Here is a 22,678-nt window from a genome sequence, read left to right as displayed (position 1 = left end):
ATCAGTGCCGAGTTCACGTCCGCCCCTCGCTGGCAGTCATCTCACGTCTTGATGAGGCCCTCCAGAAAGTCTTTTTCCACCATCTCCTCAATGTTCTGTCGAGCTCGACTCCAGAAGACCTTCTGGCTCTCCAGCTTGTGGCCCTCCTTGTGGCAGAGGAAGAAGGCGTCCGCGGGGTTGCGGGTGTAGGCGGAGCCTGAGCGGCTGCTGACCTTGCTGTTGAAGACCTGGCTGAGCAGGTTGAAAAAAGGCAGCAGCTGCTCCATGCTGCGGATCACGTACAGGGTCAGAGTCAGGTGACCTGGCTCCCAGGACAGGGTCCGGCTGGAGCAATCCTCCTCTGGGTTTTTCTGAAAACATAAGAAATGGGGGGGGGGGGGGGGGGGTAAGAACTACTATAATAAAGCAGAAGACGATAGAGCGTGTATGAAAAGGCCTACAAAAGTATTTTGAGCAATTTGGTTCCAGGGGGCGGCCCTTTTCCTCCTGTCTATAATAAACTCATGCGAGCAGAGCGGATGACGAGATACCTTGGCTCGTTTCCTCAGCAGCTTCGCCAGTCGGACCACGTACGGTTTAAACTCTCGCTGGTGAGTCCCCTGACGTCTCACTTCCAAGCCCGAGTCATCTGAAGCCTCTGGGATGAAGGCCCAGCGGTACCTGGAATGAGACAGCAGTCTATTAAACAAACCAGGGGAGCTTTAGAGTAGAGATCCAAACATCTTATTCATGCCCCTTTAAGTGTACTTCAGAGACGGGTCCTAATGGTCCCTAAGCAACCCAATCACATGCAAACACCATGAAGCCGGCTGGCCTGTACTGACATCTGGAACTGAGGTAGGCTCTCAGGAGGAAGGGCCAAGGCTAGGTCCAGGAGCTTGCAGGCAGAAAGATAGAGGTTGAGCCAGCGCTGGCTGTTGTAGGAGGTGGAGAATCCATTCCCACCAGAATAGGTGGTCTCCAATCCCGCCACAGAGGGCCCAGACGTCCTACAGGTGGGACGGACAGGATAAACGAGTCGCCTATGAGCGTTTCCTGCTAGTAATCACCAGAATCCGTACCTTGACATGTCCTCATCTGCCGTGAGCTCCTGCTCCATCAGAAGGAACACCTGGACCTGACAGACAGCGTGAGCGTACGTGTGTAAAAGACTGGAATAAATGAAAGAGTGCAGCCAGTGAGGTCTGCTTCTCACCAGTTCCGTGATCATGGTGGGCCACAGAGAGGTGAGGTGTTGAGGCGACATCCGCAGCAGGAGCACTCTGAAGAACAGGAACACCTGAGCGTGGAGGATGGGCACCTGAGGCAGACGCAGGCTCTCCACCAGACGCTCTGCACACAAGGCGGGTTAATAAACCAGCTCAACCTGATCATGGCTTTCAGGACATAGTCAGAATGTCAGAATGCAAACGCTAACGGTATCATGGCGCAGGCCTACCTTGTATGTCTGGCAGGTATTTCTGGTACTGGTCCACCTCGCTGCTGTAGATGGTGAACGCCAGGCGCTTGAGCAGCATGGCCCTCTGCTCCAGCTCCGCGTCTCTGTTGGTGAACAGACTCAGAGAGCTGCTCTGGGCGACCGCCACCCGGGCTGCGGGAAACACAGTCATTACCGTCTGCTTTTTGTCCAGGGTCTGAGGATACAAGGTGCTGCACAGATACAGAGTAATATAAATATAATAGACCCGTTTATGTTTGAAGCTGCACAGACTGCAGACTGGAATAGAAGTATCTGATATTCTGGACGCAGCTTTAAATCCGGCAGAAAGGAGACTAAAACTATCAGTGAGATATGAACGCTCCGTGAACACGCACCGTGGGAGCAGCTGCCCTCATCGCAGGTAATAACCCTTAAAGCTTACTCAGGAGGTCTCTGAAGGTGGTCTTGTCATGAGTCATCAAGTGGTCAATGATGGCCCTCCAGCTGAAAAGAGAAGCGTTATCGTGTTGGATAAATATTCAAGAGGAAAAAATAAATCAAAAATGACCTCTGCTACATCAGTAGCGTGCTATATTCTAACGTTAGGTTTGATAAACGTTAGGTTAACTGTCTTTACACAGAGAGCAGACTGCTAGGACATTAATCTGGAGTTCATGGTTTCTCTTCCTCTCGCTGGGGCTCCACGTCAGCACAGCCGTGAAGGCGTCCAACACACACACACGGTCAGGTTTCCTCGTCTACTCACTGGCTGACGCAGGACGAGTCCATTTGGAAGAAGGTGTGGTCCATGAAGAGGTCGAAGGCCTCCTTCTTCCAGGCGCGGCGGGTGTACTGGTACCCGCTGAGGCTGCTCAGGAGCTGGATGCAGGCCCGGTAACTGGGGGCGTTGTGAGCACTGCCGTGGAAATGTCAAACACATGAAACAGTTTCCACTCTGTGCATAGGTCACTTTAATTAATCCAGTTGACTTCACATTTAATGATTGTGTTTTGTAGCTTAAAGAGTAGATTATTTTATGTCAAAAGCAATTCACCTTCAATATGCAAATTCACCTGGACACTTCTGACGAGCGCATAGCGTATATTAAGATAGCTTATCCCCACCTGTGGTTTCGGAGGTAGGGCACTACATAGTGCATGATATTAACCAGCAGTGGGATCACCCTCTCCTTCTCGTCGCTGTAGAACACCATGTCCAACAAATGAGCCAGCACCTGCCAAACAAAGTCCACACAGTGAAAGCGTTCCAAACTGCTGGAGCTGCTTCAACGCCTCCTCAGGAAATATGATTCCCTATGATTCCATGAGCCTCCAAGAGTCCAGGTAAAACCTGCATAAGAACATCGCACTGGATCAAAATGCCCTGAATGGGAGGCGATGGCCAGTTAATTCAACTGTGCAGCTCAGCTCACGCACAGAAGCACACAAACAGATGTAGTGGTTCAGTAATGATGACTGCAGGAGGGGTGGGGGCTGTAAATCAGCTCTAATAAACTGTTAGTGTTTGGGCTACGTCTGGGAACAGAACACTGCTGGTAAACAGGCGAGGGAGCCGTTAGAGGACGAGGCAGAGCCTCCCGCTAATGGCCTGACAAACAAGCGTTCATTTGAAAGGCAGACATTAGAGCTTTACCTCAGCCAGCAGCGTGAGGGCGTGAACGCTGTACACGGACGGCGTGAAGCTGGAGGCCTCCATCACCGTGAGCATTAAATCTACAACACACACATTAGTGAAACTTGACAGTGGCTACACTGATGCAGCCGTGCAGGAGCATATCGACATTAACTTTCACAAGCCTTTGGTCACGCATGTCTATTTATTTGCTTTAGTTTCAGTGCCTTACAGTCAGATTATGTTTTTCCACTGGATTTAAGTCGATGATTTCTCTGACTATTCTTCCCTTGCCAAGATACAGACGGCCTGATTATCTGATGTTTGACACACAAACAACTTCAATTTTAGCTGATATAATCAAGTTTTAAATGAATTCATTAGGAGAGCGACTATTCCAGTTACTCAGTCTAACTCTTGCATTTACGGGATGCAGCGACTAGAACGTCGCGCTCCGCTAAGCTCTGTTATTTTTCTGTATTCTGCAGTAATATCCGATGACACGCGGCTCACCTTCTACATCGGCTTCCAGGTTGGCTCCATCCACAGTTATCTGAGGAGAGGCCTTCACCTCCAGGTTTCTCCTCAGCCAGGTGGTTTGTTCCAGAGAGGAGCCTGCGATCGTGCCAATGGCCTCCACGACCTTATGGGTCACATCCTGAACACAAAGGTAATAAGTTACCTTAGCAACAGGTACTGTTCAAGTAGAAGACTTCACTGAGTTCATCCGGTTTATCATCTCCATAGTACAGAGATAAATTACATTATGATGATGTAAAAGCTTGCAATAACTGGTATGTCATTGAAATAAAATAAGTAATCCGATTCTGAAGCTTACTGGAAGCAATTAGCTGGTTGCCCAACAGGAACGTTAAAAACACTTTAAAAGTATGGTTCAGGTCATTTGTGTGTTCTGGTAACCGTGACGGTGGTACAGCAAGATTGTCTGCGATGCAGAAGCGTGCAACCATTAGAAAGTCTGCTTCCCGTGGACCGGTTTCAGACAAAGAGCCAGGAGGCACAGTCATTACCTGCAGTTCCCGTTGATCCTTCTTGCTCTCCAGGTTGGGATTCTTCAAAATGAACTCATTTAGAACTCTAAAGATAAGAACATGTTAAGCAAGCATGCAATGTGGAAGTGGAAGCAGGCTCAGCTTCTGCAGGCTCATTCATTCACATGCACTCCGTGACCCCCCAGTGTGATCACTGGCTCCAGCCACAAACATCCACAAACCAATAAACTGAGGTACAGCAGCACAACTGATTCCTTTATGAGTTAAACATATAGGGATGACCCGAATGACAATTTGAAGAAGAGGAGGCACAGAAACCAACCCGAGAATGAGAAACTGTCCGGGGGCAGGCAGGCTCAACGGCACCGAGTCCTTCAGCAGCGCCAGGAGAGACGGCCAGCTGTCAACCAAACTGGACACGGAGATCCTACGACGACATCAACACACAAAGATAAATGAAATTTAGAGGGAAAATGCTATCCACCACGTTAAAATCAATCCAGGGAGTCCTCGACTTACGACCTACGAGACTCCCGACTGTTCGATCTTACAACGGCACTTGTGTGTTGTTTCGTCTGTTTACGACATACTGGAAAGCGAGCAAATCGAGTGTACAACAGTTTCTGCGGTCTCACCCACGACGCCCGCCGAGAGGAAATGATCTCCTTCGACTCCTCATTTACAGAATCATGACGCAGCATAATACACTTACGGTAATTTAACACGGGATGACTTACGACCAAGTCTGCTTACGACAGAACCCTGAAGCATTGTGGTCGTAAGTCGCCGACCCCCCCTGTACATGGGTAGCATAATTATGCTCTGCTGCCGTTAAGCAGTGGACTCACCGCTGGACATAGGCATAGAAGAACTGCAGCATGCAGACTTCCAGTGAGAGGTGCTTCTGTGGGAGACGGAGACGGAGACAAACACTATTCATTCACCGTCGGTAGAGATGTATTAGCATTATTGTCTGCAGGCAGAAAGTCTGATATTCCTGTAGCACGTAAAACCCCGACGCTGAATGAAAACATGACTGAAGACAACCTTGTCCTTTGCAATGGCAGGAGGTTGTTTCAGGACCTCCTTCACCGTCTGCATGACCGTCTCAGTACGCATGGCGCTCACGGATCGAACCAGCTCGACCAGCAGCAGCTGCTCTTCGCTGGCTGCAGGAATCACCTGAAAGAAGGACGATGACTAAAAAGGCTGCTCAAACAGAGGCTCACTATAGGTGGACATCGAGGACAATACGCCTTTCAAGAATTATGTGCCGATTTCTATGTAAAAAGGTGCTCAATACCCTCCAATAAAGTAAACGGGGACTCCAGGTCTACGTTCACGCTGTGGGTGATTCTAATCTTTCTCTACTCTTTCCTTGACTGTTCGTTCATCTCATTATGTGACTTATATCCGACGATATTGTGAATGGGTTTCCGGAAAAATAGGTATTTATCTATTCAATTTGCAACGTCAGAGCTGCTGTCATTTGGAGTCGCAAAGTTTTTCTTTGCAAAACATTCACCTTATTTCTGACTGGCGTTTTGACCGGTTTCCTCTCATTCCAAACGTACGCAATTGCTGCCATGAAGTGAGCACCGTGGTTCATGGAGATCGGCCCCAGCAGCTCCAGGATTTGCTGCCGGAGGTTCTGTAAAACAGATAAAGAGGAATTGTTACACTTTCAGTAACACTTCAATAAATAAACATAATAAACACAAAGCTGCTTTTGAAGGCATACTGTGCAGGATTTGTTGGTTGCTGTTACCACGCATTGAGCGTTATCGTGACGACTGAAAAAAATCACTTTATATGAACATACTGTATGAACATAAAATATGATATTCCTTTGATATGATCGTTTTTGCACAAATGGCCCAGTGGTGCAGTGGTAAGCGCTGTTGCAGCAAGGAGCAGCAATGAGGTTGCGGGTTCGAATCCGACTTGTGGCCTTTCTGTGAGGAGTTTGCATGTTCCGTGTCTGCGTGGGTTCTCTCCGGGTTCTCCAGCTTCCTCCTAACAAATTGCCCGTAGGTGTGAGTGTGTGTGTGGCTGATTGTCTGACTCCCTGGATTCCCTGCGATGAACTGGCGGCTTGTCCAGGGTGTACCCCACCTCTCGCCCACTGACTGCTGAGATAGGCTCCAGCTTGGCCCGTGACCCGATAACCGACGAAGCGGTTGGAAAATGAATGAATCAGTTTTTGCACAATGTGAAATGTTCTGACTAAAAAGAGACTGGAGTCCGGTGCAAAAGTAAATTAAATATGTTTTGGACCATAAAATATTCCTCCAGCAGCTCTTATGTCATGACGACAAATGATACATTATAGGGAATACAAATCACTGCATTATTTCATTCAACAAATTGAAATCCTGAATTTACCTTTGGGATTAATAAAGTATTCTGAATCTGAAACTAGAAATGAACTCTGAGAGCTCAGGCCTCCGCCAAGCAGCTCATTCCCTTCATATTTACCATCCCCATGGTGATCTGGACCACAACGCCTTACCTTAGTGGAGCCCAGGTTGATGTTGGAAGTCATGGCAGCAGACGCAGCAGCTGGCTTGTCCGAGCTGTCAGCCTGGTGCAGGACGCTCCACAGCAAGGTGACGGAAGACATGATTGTGTGGAGGATGGACAGGATGCCCGAACGTGCTTCGGCGAGGTGCTTCTGATCAACGCTCACTTGCAACTGGGAGACAGAATATGCAATTAGACATTTAGCCAGTAGCGCGTCACCATCATTAAAAAGAAATGGGGAATTTAAATTATATCTTGAGACTAATTATAATGAACAGAACTAATGGATGGCTCCTTATAGAGCTGCTCCAGAGACAGAATACAGACGTTTGTTAACATAAAGAAGCTTTCTCCCCTGGGGTATAGTGGCCTTACCTGGTGGTACTGAGACGTCGGGTCCAACAGGCAGTAATGGATGATAGCTGTAATGCCCTCCAGCACGGTCAGAATCAGGTCAGGAGGGATGCACAGAGCCATCCACTGGGGTCTACCACAGAAAATGATGCAGTTTAATACATTTAATCACATATCAGATCTATGGATGGAGGACACAACCTTTGCATCCTGTGGTTAAGAGTGCCACCTGGTGGCCAGACCCTTACTCATCCATTTAAATACTCGTATGATACATCTTGATGTGAAATGAGTCATGGGATTTTTGGTAATGCTAGTACCTGCTGTCAGTTATCCCAGTCTCATAGCGATACTGCTGAAGGAGATTGTCCAGATTTCTGCACAGCTGCAGCGTGACCGAGGCCACCACCCTCCTCAACACCCTTCCCATGTACGGCAGGGTGGCTGTGATCAGTCCGATCCACTGGGGATGCATCTTACAGGCATGGTGCTGATGCAGCGCCCTGATCACAGCGCACAGAAACATACCCTGTGCTGTGATGGGCTGTCCGTGGAGGTACTGCAGCGATGTCATTGGCTGCTGCGGGTTAATATGCTCTACTTCCCCACCCAGGAGCTCAAACCCAGCCGCAGCATTGCTTCCTGCCCCCCCACCTCCCATACCTCCTCCCACAGGGCATCCCTCGCCTCCTTCATCAGCCGGCACCAGGACTCGATGCTCCAGCACAACTAGGCTCTGCAGCAATCGGAGCAGCTGTGACTGGACGGCACTGCAGCTGTCTATCTGGTCCTCCGACAGGTTGATGACACTGTCCTCTGACAGCCCCTCCTCCACTGTGGCCACGTTGACCCCTGACACCCGCTGATCGTGCCACTTTTGGGCACTGAGTATGAAGGAGAGCAAGCAATGAAGAACCACCTTCTGAACTTTGCACTTAGACAGAACGTCGCTGATGAAGCTGGCGAAGCCTTTAGCCGAGCCACCTGTGACTTTAGCCAACTCACTGAACAAGAGCGTCAAGACCTCCACACTGGTCAGCTGCATTGCCCGGTTCCCAGCCAAGTCCTGAGGGCCCGCTGCCACATGGGCGGAGTAATAACTTCTTAGGAAGTACAGACAGAGAGAAATGATAATCTCCAGGTACATGGCACTGCGGAATGAGTGCGAATGCGAGTCCAGGGGGATTGGGCAATAGAAATCTTTGCCCATGACAGAGACCCTGTGGCGGGCTAGGAGGTTCTGGAGCAAAGAGAGCTGTGGTGTGTAGGTGTTGTTGATACTGGTGGTGGAGATAGCACTTACAAACCCTGAGGGTGCAGCTCGGAGCATGGCTGCGATGGCTGACAGAGCATGCAGGGAGCGCGAGGAGTCGTACAGCTGGAGGTAGAGCAGGACATGCTGGTAGAGAGGGTGGATATTAAAACGAGGCGGGGAAGAAGAAGATCTGCGTTGCGTGGCACCAACGCCTCCACCAGTCCCACCGGAGCCTCCACTGGGAGAGCCAGCGTCACTCTCGATCTCAGACACTTCCCCTTCCCCACAGCTGTACCAATTCTCCAGATCCAGGCTGTCCCCAAAGAAAATATTCAGTGGCCGTAGCTTTTCAGTCTGTCTTGCCATCTTTCTCTGCCTCTCCTCCTCTTTCCTCTTGACCTTCTTAATCTTGGGCTTGGTTCCTGGAGACTTGTCCGCCAGCTTTTCCATGATCTTCCCTTTCAGGCTGAGCTGGGTGCTGCTGTGGCTCCGCTTACGAGGCTGAGAATCATCCACCTGCAGGGTGTGGTCTGGGTTTGCTGGGTCGGAGCCGTCGGGTAGGGTGACGATGGAAGGTGATGAACTATGACGAACGAAGCCCTCTCTGTGCTGCTCTCCTGCAGATACCTCTGCCGGTGGAACAGAGAGGAACTCCAGAGTCCCTTCAGCCAGCATCTCGGGCAGAGTTTGGTGGTTGGAGATGAGAGGAGGGCCAGAGTCAGGACGGAGCCCAGTGGAGGTGTCTGAAGATGTGCTGTCTGTATCTGTCTGAGGCCAGTTGTCAGGTGGAGGTGAGACTTCATGAGATGCATCATCTATTAAACACAACACCCTGTCTATCATCCCTTTCACAACAGAAGACACAACCTCCTCCATACTCTCCTCCGACATGTCATCTGAGGAACCAGGCTGGTGATCTGAGCCAGTGACCTCCTCTTGGTAGTCCAAGCTGCCAATTTCCAAAGGAGACGAATGAGAACCAGTGGATTCAGCGCTCTGGGGCTCCCTCTGCTGGTCAGTGGGCTGATAGTCACCAGCGAGCTGCAGGTTCTCGCTGCTCAAGCTCAGTAAGGATAGACTGTCACCCAGTGGGTTGACAGTAAGGCAGAAAGGCTCCATGTCACCAACGGCCAGGTCTCTGAGGTCCTCGTGTAAAACCTTCTCCCCATGGATCCGACTGAAGTCTGTGGAAACAAAGGAAGAGATAAACGATTTTGGAATTACAAGCAATTCAAGATCATTTTATCAGGGAGTTGATGTAGCTGATGTGGCCAAACCCTTGCTTACACACTTTAATACATGTATGATACATCTTGATGTGAAATGAGTCATGTTTTTGGTAACGCATTATTGTGACATGTAGATGGTGTCCAGTAAAACTAAAGTTTTAAGAGTAGAATTCAAGCCTATTCTTACTGTCCACAAAGCCAGAGTCTCTGTTGTAAATAGGCTCTGATGTCTCATTTCCAGGAGGTTCGGGGAAAACCTGGGCCCAATGGCGCTGAGCCTGTACCCTCTGAATCGATACTCTGTGGGTCTTGGGATGGAGCAAAAGCAGGAGGAGAGGCTCTAAAACACGAGCAATGTCATGTCTCTGAAGGACCTGATTCAGCCAAGCCCGACCAACAGCGCTCGTACAAGGATCCCAATAACACAGACTGTCGAGCATGATGAAAAGAGACCTGAAGAACAAAGTGAAACGATGCAAGCAGAGGGAGAAAAGGTACAACTAGAGTGAGTCACTTGATACAACTATATCATTTCAAATACATTCGGCTTTGAGGCCAACTCACCTGTCAAATGTGCGATTGAAAGGAGAGGACTTGGTGATGTTCAAGTCTCGTGTCAAATGCCAGAGTACAGAGAACTTCACATGTGCCTCAAGCCGAATTCTCTAAAAGACAAAGGATATTGCCATCAATTTAATTTGCCTGTAAGTGTTGCATGGAATGAAAAGTGTTTTCTGCACTGACCTTGTCTCTGTGCATGAGCTGCTGGCTCATGACGTCCTCACAGATGCTGGAAGGCACCAGGTTGTGAAGTTGGTAGAAGAGCTCGATGCTGCGTTGATGATGTTGAGGTGTTCCTTCACTTAACTGGTCCCAAAGGATCAGAGCCACACTCTGGGGGTGGGATCCAGAACAACAATGTATTAAGCCCAACAATAGCTTCACAGCAATAAACAGGATTCCTCTACCTTGAAGAAGTCAGTCCTGTCAGCAATGTGTTGAAGGATTCCCTGAGTGAGCGGTGGCCTGATGATGACTGCGACTCGACCCTGGCTGGGACTCATGGGCTGGACAGACTCGGACGCCACGCACTCTGCAGCTACCATCGCTACAGACTGGGTGAGTCCCACAAGATCCATTAGCAGAGAGATGGCCACGCCCTGCAGGCTGAAGTCCCTGGCCTGGCAGCAGGCATCCATCAGAGTCTGGAGCCAAACAGGCAGATGGGCCTGCTCACTGTCTGTAATGACACGTATCTGTTTAAATGCAATAATTCATTTAATAATCAAACCAACCAAATCAAATTCAGCCACTTCCCCTGGCATTATACTTTTACCATTAATTCACCCCTGGCATTTAAACATTAAAAAAAAGCATTACATATTCTGGATCCTCGACCAAGTGTGAAAACAGAATTATTACGTTGTATGAAGCCATAAAAGACTTTTCAAAATAAAACACATATCCTAAAATATCAAACGGTTCTTCTCCTAATCCAAGAGATGCGCACATAAACCTTTTGTCAATGACATTACCAAACATTTGTCGAGTTTAAAGTACAGCCAAAACAGAAGCTTCCTACTTTGTCACAGACCATATTTGGTACTTACCAAACTGCTCATGCTGTGTGGGTGAGGACTTGAGGTTGCCCTCTGCGATGTAAACTGGGAAACTCGAGCATTCAAGGAAGAGCTGACAGGCAGCAGTGAACGCAGCAACACACTCCCTCTGGTCCAGCCCCGATGCCGAGCACGGTGCGTTAGGATTACTGTTCCCCGATACCAGAAACCCCAACTGGGCGACCTCGCCTTTTTCACCCTCAGCTTTGTCCACCTCTCCAGGAGTAATGTACAAGTTGATGAGTCTGGAGAGAAAGTGCTGGAAATGCTCCAGGCAGCACTGCATGACCGGTTTGTCCACAGCCTTGGTCTGAGTTTGGCCTGCAGAAGAGCGACCGCCTGGTTTTACCGCCTGGTGGGGATGAAGACTATGTTCCGTCTCCTCAGCATCATCACCTTGGTACTGGACAAAATCTGTGAAACCACTTTCAGAGGCGCCATTGCAAGGAAGACTTTCAACATCCTCAAACACCTCCCCCCTACCAGGTAGCTCCAGAGTTGTAGGCAAAGCCTGCAGGACAGAGAAGGGACAATGACAGAAACGCTCAAAGACATTTCAGAAACAAAGGCACACTGGAAACATGAAACTTTAAGCAAAACCCACGTATGTATCCAAACAAAGCATCTCTTATTAGAGAGATCTCTTTCGTATATTTTTTTTGGAACACAGATGGTTTCTTGTTTCTTCTTGTTCTAGAGGCGACTGTTGCAAAAACCTGCTCCTACTCGGCATGATTTAATATCTCCTTTCCTTGTCTTTGCACACCCCTAACAAGTATATCCTAAACAAGCCGACCTCTAGTGAGGTCAAATTTAGAGCTTTCCTGTTGCACTGACTCCTCTCTCCTCGGGCTTTCATCGACTTCTCAATGCAGTCATCAGGTGGGAGTGATAGGACGTGAGGGGAGGGTGTGAAAGAGGGACTCATGCATGAAATAGACCCAGGAACTGTTGACATGGAGGGTACACAGCATTTACCAATGCCTTCTTTTTAGATTATAATTTAAAAGAAAAATATTTGATTCCTTAAATTGCCATTATGTAACAGCGACAGTGAAGGACAACCCGTGTGACGCCCCACACAGCTGGAGGGCGTTGCGTCGCTGGAGGCAGAGCTGTGCACCAGGCGAAAGCAGAAGACTGCAGCAGGAAGACTGAAGCGATGAAAGACGCTCCGGAACAGTCGGCCTGTGGGAGCCGGAAGGCTTCCTGGGATGCATTTTGATTGAGGCAGCAAACACACACTGAGCCTGGTCTCAGATGGCAGCATGATTAGATAGTGAGTTCTTTATACGTCCCTCGGGGTAGGGGGTGGGGATGTGACAATATTTGGGGAATGCAGGTGGATTATTTTCCACGCTGATGGATACGGTTTACCCAGGAGGCATCAAAGGCCAATACACTCCCTTTCTTCTTCCTGAGACAGATCAGGAGAGCTGGGCTCAGCTGTTGGCTAACCATCTCCTGTATTTCTACTTGTACTCTCTTCTGCACCTCATGAGCCAATCTCAATCTAGCTGCTGTCCATCTCTGGGCAATGGACTGATTGAACTTTTACTCATGCCTCGATGGGCTCCAAAAACACTTCAAACCCCCGGCTGCTGGATAGGGAATCATTTGTTCTGAACAAGTCTTCAAATGCCTGGTGTCAAGGGATCAAGGGCAGCAGGCCGGATTTATCCAACAAAGAAACCGGAAAAGGTCCCGCCCAGAGACCAGGGCACACCATCAGTCTGGCCAACATGTAGGGCAAGCGGGTCCAATTGGAGTTTTTTTTCTGACTAAGCAAGCAACAGGATTTGTGCTTTTGTCAAAAGCCTTTAACAGTATCTGGAAATGCCTTTCAGGATACAAAGTCGGTTTCAGCAGTTTGAACAATTTCCACGTCAAACTGGACATGGCATATCTCATAAAGTAGCATTCAAGTGGCTAGAAAACATGTTTCTAGCACGAAAGAACACCTCTGCTTTTATGAAACATTGTCAAAGGTTTTGCTCACCTGTTTTCCTGCCTTATCACCATTCCTCTCCCCTGAAGAGTTGGAGGGGTTACCGTTAGAATTGGCGAGGCTCTGAGCCCTGGGGCCCGAGGGCAGGGCCAGAGGGGACACCAGCGGAGGCTGCACTTTGCTGAGGATCTTGGAGCAGAGACGAAGGCAGTAGGTGAGCTCCCTGAGATCCAGGGCCTGCAGGTGACCGGTCAGAGCCGCCACCATACGCAGCAGCAGCTGGGGAAGGTGCTCCGTCTGGATCTCTATGTAGGTCTCCTGAACAAGTCGTTAAAACCAGAAGTCAAGAGAGGTTCAACTACCGGGTACCTGGGAAGAAGGCCGCTGATATAATCAAGTCAACCGTGACCCTAGATATTAGCTGAACTCTTCAAATGTATTGCTGCAAATCACTTCAAATGATTAAATCTGATTAAATATTGATTTAATAAATACAACACATACACTCGGCCTCCCGACTGATTCTCGCACCACTGTCAGCTATAATTTGGTCTATAATGATCCCATCACAGTATTTTGTGTCGGTATTAGATTCACTTTTTAATCTGGACTATTATTTTTCATGCCTGAATGTAAACGGAAAACTTTAGTGACTAAATAAAGCATGAATATTACTTTTACCTGTTTTGTTGGAGCCTCACCTGGACCTGGAATTTGAACACTTACTATGTTTGCGAAAAAACTCTTAACGTAAAGAATTTGCTTCTTTAAGTTTAGTTTAGTTGAATAAGATCAATATTTAAATAGTCTGATGTACCGGTAGTTAGATTTTAAAATGGGCTGAATTTATTACCATGTATTAAGACACCTCTCCATCCTGTTTTGTTACAGCTGTTTCATATTTAAGTAAAAAAAAGAGGATCTTTATATCCTATTCATGTTTTTATTGATAATTGCTAATTAATTATTTGGACCTACAAACATAAGACCGAAGTACAGACCCTTCTTCCGACCAGATTTGATGGTCCCCGTCACACGGACATGTTTGGTGCGTGCCGTTACGGATTTTGAATCAACATGTAAAACACATTTTAATGAAAAAAGGAAAGCGCAACAAAGAAAGTAATAAATTGAGCCTTACACCATAAAACAAATTAAGCATCATATTTTTTTTTACAAATATGTGAGCAAAGCAAATAATTGCATGCATGCGAAACAGGAAGCTCAGACACACTGGGCAGAGATTTCACTTTCACTAGATGCACACATCCAGGGTTAGATGGCACCATGTTCAATGACTGTTACAATCCCACTTCATTTGGATCATTTTTGACACTGAAATATGAAAGTGAGGTGGATATGACAGTCATCCATTCTGAAATGTCCACTCAAAGCCAGGCAGGGTAGCTTGACGGATGTTGCAGGAATGCTAGCATGGCCTCAGTGAAGCAGAGTGAGGTGAAAAAGCAGGAAAGAGCAGTACTTTACCTGGCAGATTACCCTCATGCTTCTAGTAGGCTTCAGGGAGAAAGAGCAGATCGTTTGACTGACTGGAGCAAGCAGAGCACAGGCTGCACGACAGACACACGGCACAGTCCCCCATTCTCACTCACAGAACAGAAGGTTCTCCTGCTCTTTCAAACAGTCCACACACTAGTAGGCATCTAAACAGGCGGTAGAGGAATGAGGGATTTCCAAGCTATTCAGTTTGGAAACACACTTCCAAGAGGACGCAAACAATATTTTTTGCAGGGAAACTAATCAAAGGTATTTTTGAGCCTGTGGAGAGATCGCACATGTCCACACACACAAAAACAACACTCACACACACCAGTTAATGGTGAAGAGTTGGATAACAAATGTGAGCCAATTACAAATGTCCACTGGTTTCTTGAAAGGAACCAAGTGAATTTAAAAAGGTGTGAGTCAAGAATGAAATGAAAAGGAAGGATCAAGCAGGGGTTAAGGTGAGGTGTAGAGAAAGAATGATGACTGACAAAAAAAAACTCTGAAGAGAGAAAGAATGAAGACAGAGCAACACTGAAATAAATAAAAAGGAAGATTCAGGGGGGGGGGGAATACAGACCGAAAAATCTCATAGCAGAATAGCGTCAGATGAAAACAAGAACAGAGACAGAGAGCGAGAGAGAGACAGAGACAGAGAGAGAGAAGGTTTAAAATGGATAAACATGAAGCAATGAAAGAAGGACAAACAAAGACTGAATAAAGAAATACAAAAGAAAGGCTGAAGGAAAGGTAGAACAATGGAGATAAAGATAGAAAGAAAAAAGAAAGACAGAATAGAAGAATGAAGGAAAAAAGCATCTCACCAAGGAAACAATATCCAGCAGAAAATCCACCAGCTGACAGAACTCCACCAATAGGAGCTCCGGGGGATCCCAGCTCCCAGCATGCTGTGCTGCACGAGCGCTGCCGCCCAGTGTCCTCCTGCAGGGGAGACAGATTTGACATCATTTTAAGGCAGGATTTTATGTCCGAGTCAATAATGATTATCCACACGGTTCAGGTGTGGGGAAATGATGGTAGTGGAAGTATTCGGGCTATCGCTCGCTTCCTGCTACAAAATTAGCGTTAATTCAACACGACCGAAGACTGGAGCAAGAGAAGCTGACCGGCTGTTACTAATCGAAAGAAAAACCTGCACCTAAATGAAGAATCATTACCTGCAGCGAGCTGCAGAGATACGACAGCAGCATTTACTTCCCTCCATATTTCGAACTTAACCAAGCGTTTCCAGGTGTGTGTTTGTACACGAGTTTAACATGCAAACCTGCAGCACTCTTCAAACCAACGAGAAATGTAGTCCCACATGTAGTATGGCTCAAAGGAGTTGAACAGGAGGTTAGCGGTTTTAATCAGCTCAGCCGTCTTCTTGTTCTCTCGTAGTTTACTAGGAAGACAAAATCAGCGTCATGCTATTCATATTTGTATTCAATGAAAACAACAACAACAAAAAACATCTCCAGGTGACTTCCATGATGGCCTTGATTCAGGTTTCTACATGTGAACCGGCCTGACCTGCTGAGGTGTGTGTGGTCTTTGCTGAACGGACTCTGGCTTTGGAGGTCCAACTCTGTCCGACACTGAGTGTGCAGAGTCCGGAACACCTCAATCAGGACGTCCTCAAGGATAGCTGGGCCTGAAATGACATGCAGATACCCAAGATGACAGAGCACAGTGGCTGCATGAAGGTTCTGCAACAGGCCTCTTGTGTGCCACCATCAGTGTTCACACATCCTGACTGGCTGGACTGTGAGAATCTACATAATGATTGGTTACCAAGCTCCGGCTTGTCCAGGAGGCTGATGAGGATGCGAAATGGCTTCAGGTCGTGCATGAGGATGCTTTCCTCTTCCCCTCCTCTGGCCTTGCCCTGGAGGATCCCCACCATTGCCTGAAAAACAACACTTTGTTTTGTTTCCATTTGTTGGCGGAACCATTTTTTCCTACTCTCTCATTAGCATCCAGCCTCCTTTCAGTTTTTGCGTTTCACGCTTCGTCTGCCACATAATAGGCTGAACCCGAGAACAGACGGTTTCTGTAGTACTGACTTACTCCCCACGGACGAAGCTTCTTTAACGCTTTCAGCGCAGATGGCTGAACAGCAAAACAAAAACAACCCCCCCCCCCCCCAAATATTTTTTCTTTCACATTTCTCTGCAACCCCTGGAGTACCAGACCTCATCACATGCCAGGAGAGGAGGTTTTGAATGTGGAGGGACAGATTACACACATGTGATCGTTTCCAAGTCTTTGGGAGAACTAGGATCTATCTTCAAAAGGAAGAGAACTCCCCAGAGAGGATGAGGAAAGCGTATGAGAGGAGGATCAAAATGTATGGGTACATTTTCTACCCCCCCCCCCCAACAAAAGGAAGCCCCATGTGTCAAAAACTGAAAGCAAACTCAAAACAACAGACACCTCTCCACTTCATGCAGAAACACTTTGAATCTCTTCCCTGTGGGACTTAAAGGCATTTCTATTTGGTTAATAAAAAAGAAAGATAAATTCCATTAGTGACCTATCAAACATTCGTTGGAGCCTCACCTGGACCAGCATGTCTTTGGAGAAGGTGTTGAAGTAGTGGCTGGCGTGCTCTTCTGGGTTGCTCTGTCGAGTGCTGCGAGGGCCTATTTTGTTATCGGAGCCTTCAAAATACAAAGACGCGCGCTTTTAATCAGAGTTCCAATAGAAGAAGCAAAGCAATAATCCAGAGGAGCAAATAGAGATGCCATTTAGCACTGCGAGAAATGAGCCGTCTCCATTTTCCTCTTTGTAAATCATCATCACGAAGATTTCCACTGAAAGAAGTGCATCAGTTTGAAGCATTCAGTGTCCGTCTTTCCCTCATCAGGCACTTACCAGCATTTTCATCCGCAGTGAGTTGAAAACAAGAGAAAATAAAGTAAGACGTTTACCACAGCAGGTAGAAAATTGTTTACGCCACAGGACAGCAAAGCATCAGCTATGAAACAGTTCCTGCACACAGAGCCCGACGCACTTCATTACAGATCATGTGTGTTTAGATCTCCTGCTTCCTAATTTAAAAATGCTCATATCTTCTTCTGAGGAAACAATATCACCCTAAATTCTGCAGTACAAGATCAGCCTTAGCCCTGGTGTGTGTACACAGGACAGTGAGGTGCCTGCGTGTGAATGTCCCACCCAGCAGCCAGGCATAGAGTCTACGATTCAGGGACATGTCTCTCCTCAGAACCACATGCAGCGCCGCAGACAGGATCCGGATCATGTCAGGACGAGTCGCCTGAACAGAACAGAACAGAACAGAACATTAATTTAAACAAATAAAACCCACACACACGCACGAGCTACAGATGTCAGATGTGAGCCGTGTCCCAGCTTTAGGTTTAACAAGGTTTAACAAGACAGCTAGCATGAGTCCCCACCCTGACTCGCAGTCTGGCTGGCCTCACACAGACACAAACACCCATCAGAAGTCGTGCAAGAACAATGGGGACGTTGATAAATGAGGACGTTTAACGTCTGCCCTGCGTCCTCACCTGGCTCATGTGAAAGGGGAAGCAGAAGAGGATCAGGTCCAGAGTGCTCCTTTGCACCAACACACTGGAGTCCTGGACTGAGGTACCGACTGCCTCCACCTGGTAAGAACAGAGGTAATGCCTTAAACAGCGTAAATCCCGGTAACATCTGCTTTTCGGTAGCTCGCGTTGCCGTGCTCTGTCCTGTACCATGAGCTCAATGTCGTTGCCCATGACGTAAAGCTGGTCCTCCATGGAGAGCTTGCGGTTGAGGTGCAGCAGAACGAAGGTCACCCCCGGGAGACGCACGGCAGGGCTGGTCAGGATGCTGCCCCACAAGGCACTGTAGAAGGCCGACTGCTCCACTGCTGCAGCCACCTTCTCCAACAGAGTGTTGGTCCTTCGTAAGACACAGACGGGACACAAAGACTGTTCTTTCAAGCATAACAAGCTGAATTCATGGGTTTAATGCTTCCATGTGTGAAAGCTTTGAATTCTTCCTCTGGTTTTCAACGAGAGCAGACGTTTTCCCTCTCTCTGCTCCTCTCTGTCCCTGCTTGCATTCTTTGGCTTGTCTCTCTGCTTTCCAGGACCCGCTGCGTGCCGAGCCCTGGTCTACTAAATCATGGAATTGATTAACTGGTCTCTTGATCACAGTTTGCACCTGTCCAGACGGGACCCACGCAGCAGGCTACACCATGGATCCCTGGGAGAAATGGGGAGTGGTCTGTCTCACGGTCCTATCTGTAGAAGGCACTGAAGATATTTGTCCGTTTGCCTTATTGGTGGGGGGGGGCATCTGCTAATTGGGACGGGAGTTGCCCTTGTGTACCGGAAAGTCTCCAAGACGGCGGCTTTCAAAGTTCTGTATAAATTGACCATTGATCTAAAAGTGCTCTTCGATGCTTTGGGGGACCGTGTGGTGGCTCGAATCGAGGACCTGGGCAAAGAGCTTAGGGATCGATCCGGGGAGGACCGGCAGGAACTGGATACCATCTTGCGCCAGCAGGTAGAACTGTATCGCAGATCTCCGGACTGAGGACTGGCTTGGAGGGACTGAGGTCTCGCTTTGGCACACGAAACGAGGAATAACTGAGAACCGGTTGCATATTTGGATTAAGCTAAATTGTCATTTCGGCTGAATATTGGATCTATTATGTCTCAGGTCCTCTGCCCCCACCGCTCCCTCCCTCCCCCTCTGACTAACGAGCTCTTATCTCAGAGAGAGTTCTCGAACTGTCTTGAGGAAACACTGAGTCATGTTATGACTCATATCATTCATACAATCTGGAATCAATTTCCTTCCATTCTCTTAATGGCTCCTTCTTAACATCCACATCCGCACATTGAAGAGGTTTTTCTTTCCGCTCACCTGTCATAATACTCGGAGCCCTCCTCCAGGCCTGGCAGTACTCCGGTGAGAAGTCCCTGCAGGCCTGGTTTCAGAGTCTTCCCCAGGGGCAAGTAGTACGTCTCATAGAGCCCCAGGAGGACAGGCTTCACAGACATAGCGGCATTGGAGAGTAAAGGGAAAAGGCCAGAGCTGCGGGGATGGGATAAAATAATTAATAATGAATATGTGCATTTAGATAACAGGGAAATCGACACCTGATACAAGCTAAAACTTCACAAGCTTGACCTCGGTCACTGCAGTATTACCTATAAAGAAAGAGGTCTTTGGCAAGCCTCTTGGGTCCAATGATCTTGAAGATGATCTCGTAGGTCTCCAAGGCCTTGCGGTGGACCCCACTGGGCAGGGCGGGGTGGAGGCACTGGGCGAGCCGCTTGCCTATCGTCAGCTTCTTTGGAACAACTTGGTACTTTGCATTGTTGTGCAAAACCTGAGTGAAAACATGAGGAATCACTGATGTGAAACAAGGCAAAAAACATTACGTTTTATTTCTTTCACTTCTAATCCAGAACTGTGTGTGCGTGCGTGTGTGTGCGTGCGTGTGTGTGTGTGTGCGCGTGTGTGTGTGCGCGTGCGCTAAACCTCGGTCTGTCCCGTTACCTTGTTGAGTTTACCCAGTGCAGAGATGAGGTCTGCCCACTCACTGGAGTACTCAAAGTTCTTGAGCGCTTTGTCCACGGCTGCCACATAGTTCCGGTATTTGGAGTCGCTGAGCAGCTCTACTTCCTCTGCATTCATTCTCCTGGGTGGTAAGTACGCACTAATGTAAAACACCAGGCGCACATTTGTTACATGACACCTGCAATGAAACACGGAAAAAGGAACAGAACATGAAAATGTCATCATTAGCCGACCACAGAATAAATGCAACGAGAACTCGTTCAACAGAATCTGGGCTACTCGTCTACAGGGTGTGGCTGGAGTCTGGACTCAGGAGACTGAGTCAGCATTTTTATATATTGTGTATCATATTATTGTAGCGACCGTGCCCTCACCTGTTTTATGTATTTTTTTTTTTTTGTTGTTGTTGTTACTGTTGTTGTGTATATGTAATAAAAAATGTCAAAGTCTAAAAAAAAAAAAAGAGACTGAGTCAGGAGAGTAAAGTCTAAACAGTTCATATAATCACTTTGAGAAATGAAGTCGGCAAATTGAGCTGTTGAAACACGGTAAGAAACCCTCAAAGAAAAATCTGTCAAGTGTAGAAAAGAACAAGATCAACGTTGCCATAATGATGCTGCTGTCACTTCCACAATTCAATCTTTAGGAAACATTTTTTTCTAAATGAGAATCCCTTCATAAAACAGCTTTCTGGAGCTGGAAAGCAAGAGTGAAAGTACTGATTATGTTTTATGTTCCACATCACAAGACACTTGTCATGATAAAATGTCCTGTTGTTAGTGTAACGGACATCAGCAAGCTGTGACGCTGTAAAATCTACCCTAAACAGATCAGTTTCAGAGCAGAAAAACACACCCTGTGAAGATAGACACATTTAGATTTTACAAGGACTTTAAGAACAGGAGGATTTACTAGCAGCCGGTGGCACAAAGTCAGGATGGCAAACAAGGCAAATTGATTTGGACTCCTCGAAACAAGTTTGGAAATCCTGATGAACCAAATAGTTCATCAGGGATTGCAAATTAGCTCTGACTATAAATCCTATATGCTAAGCATCTCCTCATAAACTTTACACATGTTGTAAATGTCTATTGACGTAATGCTGATGTATGATCCCTGACAAATAAACATAAAATTAAAAATAAAAACACATTGGTACAATTTCTGATGGGATCTACAAACCCCTTTGAATCTCCCATGAAGACACAAATTAACGAACGGGCAACCCCCAAAAAAATAAAATAATAAAAGCTACATGGGACGCGTTCCAGACACTGTCTGACTTCTTCACTCGGATAGTTTGGACACCTTTCGGAGGCTAGAGACTGGCATGGAGCTTCCTGTAAAGAGAACAGTGGGGCTGATTGTATGGAAGGACACAGAGGAAACATTATCAAGATCAGTCGACCGCTATAATTTGGGATTTTTGTCCCACTGGTGCATACCACTGTCAACAAGCATAGCAGAGGACAACTCCTGCCTGTCTGTTTTTACTTTTACCATAGTTTCACTTTAACAGATGCAATTAAGAGTGGAAGGCTTGAGAAGTAGTGGTGATAGTTTATTAAAGTATTACTTTGATCAATAAGTGGAGATACTGCTGATCAACACCGAGTGACCTTATGAACTTAAGTTGCTCTGACGTAAGAATATAGCAATATATTCAGTGGAAGGAGAGCTTCATTTCAAATCAAATTTAATGTACTCTAAATGACTTAAAGAGGGGCTTGAGGGTTCTAAACAACGACAAGTATTTTTCAAGGTACATATTTTGAATCCTCACTGCAGAAAAGGCGGAACTATTAAGATTACTAATGAAGGGTCGGTACTAATTTAAATGCCCACCACAAGGGCTGCAACTGCGATTAATTAGTTTTATTAATAACACCTGAGCTGTTTTTGCCGTTTCAATAAAGTAATACTAGCATATAAACTAGGAGCATTGTTGTTGCACTCATTGTGCAAGAGAGGAAATGCTGCAGTGTTCGGCTACTTCCTTTCTGCTAGCTAGATCAGGCTGCAGCGGCTAACACACATAGCACTAAATATCAGTATTTTAATCTGATTGAACAATAAAAGCTTACCGTGTGAGGAGTTAGGCCCACACCTGCCATCTAACCAAATGGCTGGTTCGCGGAGAACAAACAGCATCAATGACCGGAAAGCTAGCTCACGTAAATAACGGGTTACTGAAATGGAGCTGCGGGGCCGCGAACCAATGTCAGCCTTTCATTTAAAGCTGACAACACGTCATCATATTCTAATGTACGGCCTCACCGCGTGTAATTAAACAGCGATGAGCGGATCAGCAGCTCCCAGTGCAAGAAATACAAAGCGGGACGAACGACAGCTCCCGCACTGCACCGCAGATTACACCCGCGTCCAGCCAGCGTCAAACTGGTCCGCTCTTCCGCAATACGCACGGGCTACTTCCGGGTACGACATTTCGAACTTTACTATGGTGAAGCCTTGGTCCGCCCTATCCTGAATATAATTGGCTCGCGTTTGTAAATTATAGCCAATCATCCTCCAATATGTCTCAACCAAACGCCCAAAAGAATAAATGCTAACCAATTAGAGGCTGCAAAGGGTGGGCCACGCCTTCGTCATAGTAGGACTTGAACTTTTTGCT

At 47.2% G+C, this 22,678-nt stretch overlaps 1 protein-coding gene across 1 annotated transcript; it reads right to left on the bottom strand.

Annotated features, from left to right (window-relative positions):
• dop1a (DOP1 leucine zipper like protein A) lies at positions 1 to 22,259 on the bottom strand. The gene is made up of 38 exons (XM_068755213.1): positions 22,131 to 22,259; positions 20,026 to 20,224; positions 19,674 to 19,855; positions 19,387 to 19,557; positions 18,225 to 18,414; positions 18,036 to 18,134; positions 17,680 to 17,779; positions 17,062 to 17,162; positions 16,294 to 16,408; positions 16,033 to 16,153; positions 15,785 to 15,904; positions 15,324 to 15,441; positions 14,482 to 14,511; positions 13,045 to 13,311; positions 11,037 to 11,556; positions 10,395 to 10,666; positions 10,171 to 10,320; positions 9,991 to 10,091; positions 9,614 to 9,879; positions 7,263 to 9,381; positions 6,964 to 7,075; positions 6,578 to 6,760; positions 5,591 to 5,716; positions 5,113 to 5,247; positions 4,914 to 4,969; positions 4,388 to 4,492; positions 4,084 to 4,150; positions 3,566 to 3,710; positions 3,074 to 3,153; positions 2,545 to 2,654; positions 2,187 to 2,336; positions 1,863 to 1,924; positions 1,439 to 1,591; positions 1,196 to 1,332; positions 1,062 to 1,117; positions 825 to 989; positions 531 to 660; positions 1 to 350 (listed from the first exon to the last, which is right to left on the bottom strand). Exons 2-38 carry the CDS (start codon positions 20,161 to 20,163, stop codon positions 42 to 44), a joined length of 7,461 nt encoding a protein of 2,486 aa, XP_068611314.1. The 5' UTR covers positions 20,164 to 20,224; positions 22,131 to 22,259; the 3' UTR covers positions 1 to 41.
• Between the last annotated feature and the right edge of the window lie 419 nt (positions 22,260 to 22,678).

This window comes from Brachionichthys hirsutus, chromosome 3, assembly GCF_040956055.1.
Source record: "Brachionichthys hirsutus isolate HB-005 chromosome 3, CSIRO-AGI_Bhir_v1, whole genome shotgun sequence".
Taxonomy (NCBI): Eukaryota; Metazoa; Chordata; class Actinopteri; order Lophiiformes; family Brachionichthyidae; genus Brachionichthys; species Brachionichthys hirsutus.
This window is presented reverse-complemented; position numbering and strand designations above follow the sequence as displayed.